At 36.0% G+C, this 10,796-nt stretch overlaps 1 protein-coding gene across 2 annotated transcripts; it reads right to left on the bottom strand.

Moving 5' to 3' along the window:
- Positions 1-810: 810 nt before the first annotated feature.
- On the bottom strand, positions 811-10,453 carry dek (DEK proto-oncogene). Of its 2 annotated transcripts, none has more exons than XM_030158565.1 (12): positions 10,364-10,453; positions 9,083-9,235; positions 7,626-7,718; positions 7,330-7,439; positions 5,986-6,080; positions 5,627-5,756; positions 5,220-5,540; positions 3,543-3,698; positions 3,123-3,213; positions 2,648-2,790; positions 1,833-1,901; positions 811-1,134 (listed from the first exon to the last, which is right to left on the bottom strand). In XM_030158565.1, exons 2-12 carry the CDS (start codon positions 9,195-9,197, stop codon positions 1,123-1,125), a joined length of 1,335 nt encoding a protein of 444 aa, XP_030014425.1. In that variant the 5' UTR covers positions 9,198-9,235; positions 10,364-10,453; the 3' UTR covers positions 811-1,122. The 2 variants fall into 2 exon arrangements, with proteins under 2 accessions (XP_030014425.1, XP_030014426.1); XM_030158566.1 differs by having other exon boundaries at positions 2,648-2,787.
- Positions 10,454-10,796: the final 343 nt, after the last annotated feature.

The following is a 10,796-nucleotide window of genomic DNA, read 5'->3' as shown; positions in this document are numbered from 1 at the left end:
TTTTTTTTACATCACTGACCAAAAACTTTCATATATACCTTAGTATTTTATAATTCTAGTCTGAACTCTTACAACCTAACCCTACTGCGATGTAAATGTGGAATGTGACAGGAAATTCTGTTTTTCAGATTTTTGGCTCCTAGTCCAAAAGTAATCTTTTTTTTTTCCCCTGAAATTTCTGATTTATCTTATATTCTATTAATAATGTTGTGTTTATATCAACATTTGACTTTTTAACTAAACTACAAAGTATTTTGCCATCAGTTAGGTTTCATTTTTGCATACCTAAAAATTACAACCTGCTTTTCATGTGTCGGAACCCTGAAGAGAGAATATTGACATTTTTGGTCTAGAAGAACTTTTGCTCACCTGGAATGGCACTGACACCTTAACCCTCCTAAATGTTTCTATATTCACTAAGAATCCTCAGGTAAATGTGGTCAGATACTGGAAAAGTGTAGTGTAAGGAGCTTCATCTATTGGTAAACATCAGATTATTTTCTCTTCACACAAAATTAAAACCAGAGACCATTTTGTTCAAAAGGTACAATTTTAATCTGTAAGTAAATTACAGTTAATCTGTAAATTCAACAACTAAATCCAGTCAAAAAATGATCAGCAATGACAAACCAAATGAGCGTGTATCCAAAAATAGTTTTATCTAATGAAAACATATGTACAGATTTTAGTCCAGAAAAAAAAAAAAACTGAGTCAAAAACAAAGATTTGACTGGGTTTTAAATTAAAGACATTAAGACATTTCAATCTTTATTTTGTCCTGAAAACCTTAGTTTCTTCATCAAATGTGTCTTTTTAACAGTAGCTCTTTTAAACCTGATGAACACAAAGTTTTAACCTAAATTTGTCATGAAAACCTTTGACTGACTTAAGACTGAACTGTACTTTATCTTCCGTGTTCTGTAGAAATCACCTCTTTCCTTTGGACTTGACAGAAGGTACAAAGTGTTGCATAAAAAAAGTTAATGTCGGATCATGTGGCGTTAATTTCAAAACCTATAAACAAGTCAAGCGTTTATGAAAAAACAACCATGTATAAAAACAAACCATGTGATATGAAACTAATGAAAAAAGAAGCTGTTGGGCATTTCCTCATCTTCAGGTTCATGTGATGAGCTGTGGAGAGAATAAAGATGAAAATGATGAATATGAAAACATTATATACCACCAAGGGCTGAAAGTAGTGCATCTACTTTCAAACATTAAAAATTAACATTCGAGTGTTTGGGAAAAAAACAGCTCCGACATTCTACCAACGAAACTACTTATGCACATATGAAACTCAAGCAGAAGTGAAATAAAACAGCAGACACACCTGCAGGGTTTTTTCTGTAGGGATCTGTATCAGACCCTTCCTTATGTGAAACAAGTGGTGCCAGGCACAACAAACCCCACCCCTTGCACGTATTGTAGCTGATTTTGGCATTGATCCTGCTGATGTCATCATGTCTATGCATGTGTGATGTCAGCATATCAACTGCCTCTATATATGTGCCAAGTTTGAAGTAAATTGATATAAGATTGATGTTTTTATAGACGATTGAAATTTCACCCATTATAAGTAAATGGGAGGAGGAAAAAAAGGAATTGTAAAAAATACATTAAAAATTTGAATTTTTTCCTATTTTTCTCAAAATGTAATCAGATCTATTCTCGGTCACTGGCAATCTATAAACCCAATTTGGTACGAATTCAACCGATAGTTTTGCTGCTAGTGTTAACAATCAACCAAACAAACCGAACCAAAAACGATACCCCTTCAGGGGGCGGGGTTATAACCTGATACCGTTTGCATGGGTGTGTCTGTTACTCACAGATTTGACTGTCTGTTTGATGAAGTCCTTCTTGCTGGTCAGGTCGTGGTCTGAGTAGGTGTCAAATACCTGAAATACAATAAAGCACATTCAACTCTCAGCTGAATACAACCTCTCAGTTCTACAAACAGTATCACCCTGTTGACTCATATGTTTATTGATTTAAAAGGTCATTTTAAAGTTAAGAAATCATGCTTTGCCAGCATGCACTGATTATGAAACTCTGGACCAACACAGATGTTAAAAACAACAATGTCATCATTGTCATTTCTGTAGTTACTACAGTCCTTCCATTCATTTCCTCTTTTTGTGGCCCAAAAACAAAAACAAAAAAAAAGGAACAAAAAAAGGAACAAAAAAAGTGCTTCTAGTTGTTTTTCAGGTCCTTGTTAAAGTCTGAATGGGCACAAATTCACTTAAATGTATCATAAATGCATATCGTTAGCCTCACAGCATAATTGTCCAAGTCATATTTTTGGTCAAATTGTGAAAACTGTGTAACTTTACTCTACTGCTGCTTCATTTTATGAGGACATCACAGTTTGGCCAACTGACTGACTGTCTTTTTATGTGTGTTTTGTCTGTATTGCATTTTTTTTTTGGATTTGTTTGTTTGCTGTCTGATGTTACACTTTGTATTTTGAACACATCACTTGAAATTATAAGTGTTATATTTGTTAAATGTTGAAAAGTTCAATAAGTCAAAAAAAAAAAAAAAGGATGGTTGAAAACTCATTTTTACTGAGCTTAATTTTTAGACAATCCAAGGACAAGTAGGAAGTCTTCTGATCAGTAAACTAAGGGCGCTGTGTTACCTTCTGACAGATCTGTTTCATGGTCATCTCCTCTAGATTTGCCTCCTTCAGTAAACTCTGCACCGTCTCCTTCAGCTGCTCGTCGGTCGGAGCCTTTTTAATCATCTTAATGAGCGGCTCGTCGTCGTCTGAACTGTCATCTGCTGCAAATGGAAAACACACAAACATCAGGCGAAGCTGGACATAAGACAACATGGTCCTCAACAGAAAAATACAAAAATCTCACTGAAAGAAGCACAAAGTAGCAGAGTATTGGACGTTATTTGAATAATATGGAAATGTAAATATAAAGCAGGTGTTCAGTTATTTAATATCACCAAACAAGGAAGACACCTGAGAAATATCACAACATTTCATCTATTCTGTGATCATTTAGAGACATAAAGTACATGGTTTCAGGCCTTGATAATGCAGATATAACAAAGTAATTTCCTAAACTGTTGAACATTTACATGTGAAAAATATGCGAGCTCACCTGTGTTTGTGTTGTTTTTGCTGTTGCTGCTGCTGTCAGCCTTCTTTGTTTTAGCGGCTGGTTTGGCGGCAACTTGTTTCTTCTTCTTCGGCTGCAAAGGAAAAAAAAAAAAAATTCAGCTTCATGACAAGGATTTACCTCAAAGAAAACACATCACGCATCAGCAGCAAACAAATGGGTATAATCAAATACACAATGCTTCAACTTGCATGTTTTATAGAAGCTAAACAGCATTTTGTTGCTTCAAAACCCTACTGTGAATGATCTATTTCTACTACTTTCTGAACAAATGATTATTACCATTTCAGTGCAATTCTAATTTAATGTAGTTAAATGCTAATACTAATAATCAATCTACCCGCATGAAAGTCTGTTAAAATAAAAGGTTTGGAACACACAAGTCCAAACATCCAGTTGTACCTGTTCGTCAGAGTCGCTGGCGCTGTCCAACTCCGAAGCCTCCTTTCTTGGCCTCTTTTTGGGAGGAGCCGTCTTCTTCGCTGGTGTCCTCTGTCGTTTCACTGGGGCTGATTTCTTTGACGCACCCTTCCCTCGCCCTGATGTCGGTTTGGGAGACTGAACACCAAACATTTGAATAAAAACTGGATGGTTTAATTTGTCAAAACAACCCTGAACACATTCTAATGTATGTATGCATTTGTGCCTACCACGTTGTACTAAGTCCCTGTACTGGATACTTACTCTCATAATTAGTCTTTCTTTTTTTTTTTTTTTTTTACTTTTTCTGTTTTGTGATGTATCTTATGTCAGTTCTTGCAAATGTAAAAAAAAAAAAAATAATAATAATATCCATAAATAAATAAATAATAATAAAAAAGCTGGATGGTTTTTACAAAAATGTCTTATGAGGACTTCTCTACATCCGTCTGTCTATGTGGGACTGTAACTATATTATTCTGATTCTTCTATGGAATAATGGTCTTCAGAATAAAAAGGTGAAACATTGACCTCAACAGGCCAAACTTTAGTGTTTTACTCTCTTTTGACAGACAAAAAATGGAAAATTTTCACTGTGTCAAAGGTCAAGGGATTTTTTTGTTAGTCAGATATAACATACTGTATGAATCACAAATAGTCGAAAAGAATTGAGAAAAAAATTACGTAGTGAAAAAATACAATAGTCTGAAATAGGTCTGATGCAAGAATACACTGGCAACACATGAGTCTTCATCAGTGCAAAGAAACAAGACTAAAAACCACAGTGCACCATGGGATGCTAATCACTTTAATCATAAGGTCCTTGTGCAGTTGTTGTCACATGATTAATGCAATCCCATGATGCACTGAGGTTTTAAATAGAGGATGTCTTGTTTTATGACCTGATGAAGACTTAAACATGTTGGTGATGGTGTCCCTGTAGATAAAGACTGTTTTTTTGTTTTTTTAAAATCAGTGCCTCAAACTTGTTTCAGGATGTTATATTTTTGCACTATTGACATTCTGAATACTGATTTTTTGTTTCTTTCCTTTATGCATTCCATCCCTGTCCTTGATGAGCACCAGATCCTTTATATACATTGTCAATTTGTGTTTTTTTGAAACAGTGAAGTCCCTACTACTAATTTTGTTCTTCAACAAACCTTATCTTTAAAAAAAAAAGCATGACTTTACAGTATTTAAAGAAAAAACACTATTGATAAAACAATCTACCTAACTGAGATCTGTTACACCTCATTTGCACAGCATGTGGTTTCACTGACAAATCACCACATTCAGGTAACAAGTGGCACCTGGCATCATAACTGACACCTGAGACTCCTTCTCCAAAAGAAAAAACAAAAAAATAACAGTTTCTCTTGGGCTCTGCATGAAAATCAAAGGTGACCCAAAGTTCTCTAAAAGGTGAGGAGTGTGCATCCCTGAAAATCATAAGCCAAAAGTTTTGCTTCTGTTTCTATTTTATCACTGATGAGACAAACTGCTGAGTTCTTGTGTCATTTTTCATCACTTCATCTGTATATTATTTATCTGTAAACTCCTGATGAATCGTTGCAGCTTTAAACCAGATTCTTTCTGCTCTTAAACTCTGTATCTTCTACCAACACTTCTGTCGTTAATAAACTCAATAAGCCTCACCTCATCATCGTCATCATCATCATCTTCATCCTCATCAGACTGCTCTGATTTGTCTGACTGGTCCTCCTCTTTCTCAGACGGTTTCTCCTCTGTATCCGACCCCTCCGCCTCGGCTGAAGCCCCCGCCTTCTCGTCGTCTTCGTCCTCATCTTCATCGCTGCTGGAGTCCATGACGATGGCCTTGGACTTACTTCCTGCCTTAGATTTCTTTGGACTGGACGAGCTGTGGGGTTTGGGTTTGCTCTTCTTCTTGGTTTTGGTCTTCGAGTCGTCGCCGGACAGTTTTTTCTTTGACTTCTTCTTCTTCTTTGTGGGCAGACGCTGCAGACAGACACACATTTACAGTTTAATTAATCACTGATGTTTAAACGGTTTTTAAAACAAGTGTCGTCACACCCTCTACTCACCTTTCCACTGTTTTTTGGCGAAATGAGAAAAGTCAAAATTCTGTCAACCAGATCTGAGTGGGTTCCTTTCTTCTCCAGATCCAGAACAACACAGACACCCTTCAGTTTGGTGTTTGTAAAATGTGAATTCCTGCATCCAGAGACACGATGGGATATTATTCCATCAAACTGACATTAAATCAAGATATAAGCAGATTACTGATACTGATGGTGATTAAAAAAAAACAAACAAACAAAAAAAAAACATTAAAATTAAGAAAGATGAACAATCACGTGAACAAACCAATGATTATTTTCTTACACACAAACCAAACCCACTTCCAATCAATCCTTCATCCTCTATTTTAAGAGACACTTACTTCAGAAGTTTGTCTCGTTTTTTGGTGTACTGTTCGCTGTCCATGTCAAAAGGAAAACCATTAAACTGTCGCAGGTTCTTCCTTATTGTGGACATCTGATAAATAGAAAAAAAATTTAAATAAATAAACAAAAATAAATTAACGTTATTACGTAGTGGGTGATTTCACATAAGGGACAAAATTACAGAAAAATCTATTTTACTGCTCAGTAAATCAGTGGGGTTTTTTGTTGACTTATTTCAATACTGTTTTCAGCAATTTGTCCAGTTTCCCTTCCTTTTTACTGGAAGTTTTTACATTAGTTTTAATCTTAAACAAATATTCCACAAAAGAGTGTTGTTAGACTATTCGACACCTCACTAATTTGTACATATGATTTTCTGAATTTAGATGAAAATCAAAATAGAAAATAAATAAAATGAACACTGTTAAGAAGTGATCATTTAAAAAGGTAGTGAAGCCCTCGTCATCTCCATCATTCTCATTCTCCCACATAATTGTAATACCCAGAATTCACCAGTAGACGTCACCATTGTGACCAGGTCAAATGTATCAATGAACCATTTCCAACCCATAGACTTCAAACTTCTTTTTTTTTTTACTGTGACTTTTCACATTCACAAATCCGACCTGAAAGTGATTTCACACTTTTTTTAAACAAAATTTAATTTTTTTTTCAAGAACCAATCATATAACCATATGCCATTGAATACATGCACAAAACGGTATTGTAGGTAATTGTATGAAAATTAAAATTCAGTCTGCAACAGGGTATTTTCTACTTCAAATACCCAGAAGAAGAACTAAATTGTTTTTTTCTCAGCAAAAGGTATCATTTTGATCAAATAATGGCAACAAAAATCCAGCCAACACCCCCCCCCCCCCCCCCCCCCCCAAAAAAAAAATTACAGGGAAAACCCTGAGTGTAACATTTTTAATATTTCTCATCAGTGTAAATCTGACACCTTTACTGGCCCAATTGTTTTGTGAATTTTATCAGTAAAATTCAGGAACGTAAATTCCTGAAAGTGGTGTCAACGAAGCAGTTCTCCAAGATTTATGGGGTTATACTTCCCCATAAAAAACTGTTTAAAATGCCAGCTCAGAAATATGGATTTACCTTCAGTTTTTGACTCAACAAAGAGAAAACCCTAAGAGTTTAGATCCACGAAAAAAAAAGACAAACTGTACTTAAGAACTTATGTATCCAAGTGTTTGTGATTGTTTAAATTTATCCTGAAGATCTCATCTGTCTGACCTTTGTGCAACAATTTGGACAAACATGTTATATTTTTAATTATACTACATAAATCAACATAATCTGACTTGTCAGTGTGTTTGTACCTTTCCAGGTCTGTCAAACAGGATGGTGTGCAGAGGCTTCAGATCAGCTGGTTTCATTCTCCCGATCTGGTAGCTGGTACGGGGAATGTCTCCTAGTTTATCTCCACTTCCTGAACAGATGTAAATTTAACAAACAGTATTCAGACACATTTCAGCACAGACCTGGAGGGTCTGTACTGAAAAACTGAAAATAAATTAACTCTTTATTCAAGTGTGGCTGTGGAACTAAGTGATTGCATCCAGGAGCAATAAGGTAAAAACTGAATATGTGTTTATCAATATAAAAAAATTCTTACCATCTCCGATCTTCAGCTTCTCCATCTGCTTCGGTGCCTGGATGTCAAGCCTCTCCACAGATTTCTTTGCTCGCTTCCCCTCAATAATTTCCCCTGCAGCAGCAAAAAGAGAGGACACAAGAAAATAATTAAATAAAAGTTGAAGAATGTTGGATTTTTTAAGTAAAACTACTGTTCCTGAGTAACATCTAGTCGCATTTGCCACAGACTTCACTTAGAGGTTTATTAACAGCTGCCACAGTGACCTGTTGACCCATTTTAGCATTTTATTTAATAATACAGTCAACAACATACTGATTTTCCCTTCTTTCTTTTTCTTTTTTTTTTTTTAGAAATAACTAAGAAGAATGAGTATGATGATAAGTAACACTGCACAAATGTGTCCAAAACTCATGCATACAAATAAACTCGAATAAGTTAAATTTAGTACTATGTAGCAGGGCAGTGTTCATCTCAAATATGTTTCAGCATCTTTGTCACTGTATTAGATAATGAAACACACAATCACCTTCCTGACTGAAAATAAAGAAAAATATATAAAATGGTTGCTTTGCAAAACAAAACTCTCCCTAAATATATTACTTCTGCTACTACTACTGACAAACATAACTATAATGCTCAAGATATATTATAAAGGCACTGTAACTTAACTCATTTAAATATGTGACTTTAAAACCCACCTGTATTTATGCAGTTTTAATGTCACAATTGTTTGAAACATTTTAGTGAAATGATTGTTTTGTTTTTTTCCCCCCAACAAATAGAATCAGAATTGCCTTTATTTTCCAAGTATCTTCACAAGAATACAAGGAATTTTATGCCGTTTTTTTTTTTAACTATGCCCTCTCTGTACAACATAGTTAACAAGCAGTAAAAAACAAACTCGCATCTAAAACAGTTTATATGAAGTAAAAAAAAAAAAAACTCTTGTACAAAAAAGTGTAGAAACATTTAAGTTAAGTAGCGCAATTAAAATATGTGCAATGGAAAAAAAAATGTGCAAGGAGAAAGAAGAGCAGTCAACAGGTTGAGGTTGTGCATGAGGTATATGAATTATTGTTGTATTGCAGGTTTAATTGCTCATCAGTGTGATGGCTTGGGGGAAGAAACTGTTCTTGTGTCTTGTTTTGGCGTACAGAGCTCTGTAATGCCAGAGGGGAGGAGTTTGAACAATGTGTGTCCAGGGTGTGAGGGTTCTACAGAGATGTTACCAGCTTACTTCCTGGTCAGTATAGGTCCTGGATGGAGGGCAGGCTGGCTCTGATGATTTTTTGAGGAGGTATAAAATGCACTATGTCCTGTTACCTTTGTTGCTAGTCAAGGTCTTCATAAAGACTGAATTTCACTGCATGTCATAAGGTTGTACCCAAAGATTATTTTATTGCTGATTAATGTATCAATTTCCCAAAGTCCACCATGAAGTCACCAAATGTCAAATAAAGAAAGCAGCTGTATACCCCATGAGCAGCTTTTATCAGGACTTGACTCCTTCTGTGACGTCTCCTGCTGGTCCTCCACTTCTTCTTCTGACACTGCAGAGCTGTCCATCACCTCCTCCGCCACTTCACTCATATCTGCACTATAGCAGGATGTCTGACAATCAGCTTATCCTGTAAAAAAGATATCTACATGAACTTCTGCTCAATGAGACCACACCTCTTTCCACAGGAGGGTGTATGTTATGTTGTTCAGTACATGACATATACAACTGGACACCTGTAGCCCTTGTTTCAACCTCATTTTAGGGTTTCTACTTCTATAAGAGTGTTAGCATTTCACAACTAGTGCTGTCAAGATTCTGAGTTGAGATTATTTGTCAAACTACAGTATTTAAGGTCAACAGATTACTTCATGACCTGTAAACCTCAAATCATTACGATGGTAAGAGAAAATAAGACTAGGTAAAACATGTTGTCCATACACAGCTTTACACAGAACATGGTCCAGCAGAAGGAATGCCCTCAAAACATCAAATTAAAGTTTGCAAGCCGTATTAAGTAACACATTTCGTAAGGTTTAAAGTACGCCGAATAGTAGTATGGGTTTAAAAAAAATAACATGAGGTTGAAAACTGGCTAAGATGATGGGATTTTTTTTCAATTCGATCATTTTTTCTATTAAAACAGCATGACTTTAATCGGTGTCTGGGGTTTACCGTTTACAAACAATACGCGCTAAACTTGTTTAACTCCCCTCAGCGAAAAAAAAACTTGCATATTCAAACACTGTAAGACTCACAAAGGTTTCGGGATTTCTCTGCCAACATTTCGATTTCTGTTTAATTAAAAGACTGTTTTATATCGTCCGGGTTGATGTTTTGTTTCCTTCTTCCTTCACAATAAACGTCGGGGCAGATTGGCGCGTTTCATACACATTAGCTTTTCCGCCTCAAGTTAGCCCACATTCAGGCTCAGGTAAGAAACACACCATGCCGTTAGCACCGCCGAGTCTGTCTGATGCTATTGCCGCTGTTTGGTGTTTTCCACATTGTTTAAAAGCCAAATAAAGCGAAATCGTCCACTACTAAACAGCTCCATGCTGCTAGCAGCTGTTTGCTAGCACTGACGTTAGCTGCATAATGTTAGTGACGTTCACTCACAGGGCTGCTTATTTTAACACAAACACAGATATATGGTGAATATACGGGTCCGATAAAACGAGGTAGTAAACTATTTAAAGTCACCTTTTATACAACCTTTTTCAGCACTGTGTTACTAAGGTGGAAAACAAAAGTTTACCTTGTTTTGGAGCGCAGACCTCCAGTGTCTCCTGCTGTCAGTTTCTTGTTTTTGATTTCATGATGGCGGTTTCATCTGAAGGGCGGGGATTAGCGCGGCGGCCAGCTCCCTGATTGGACAAAACATACTGACGTTTATCTTCTTCGTTTGGCGCTAAACTGTTTACATTTTTTAATGCCGCCCCCTGTGGTTATCTGTGGAATTACACTCTTGTCACCAATTACATGTTAACAACCAAGTCAGGAATGTTTCAGTATCCTAACTTCCTAAGTTTTGTTTTTCAGCTTCTTGTATGTTACATCTTTTTTTGTGATTTTTGTGGGCACATTTTAATAATGTCCCAAAATGATGTGGAATTGCAAAGTTTGTATTTATTTATTTTTTAATGCAAACTTATGTTGTTCCACCAATGCAGCAAAAGTCTTCTGCCAAT

The sequence above is a fragment of the Sphaeramia orbicularis genome, chromosome 16 (genome assembly GCF_902148855.1).
Source record: "Sphaeramia orbicularis chromosome 16, fSphaOr1.1, whole genome shotgun sequence".
Taxonomy (NCBI): Eukaryota; Metazoa; Chordata; class Actinopteri; order Kurtiformes; family Apogonidae; genus Sphaeramia; species Sphaeramia orbicularis.
The sequence above is the reverse complement of the archived record's forward strand: the minus strand, read 5'-3'. Positions and strand labels throughout refer to the sequence as shown.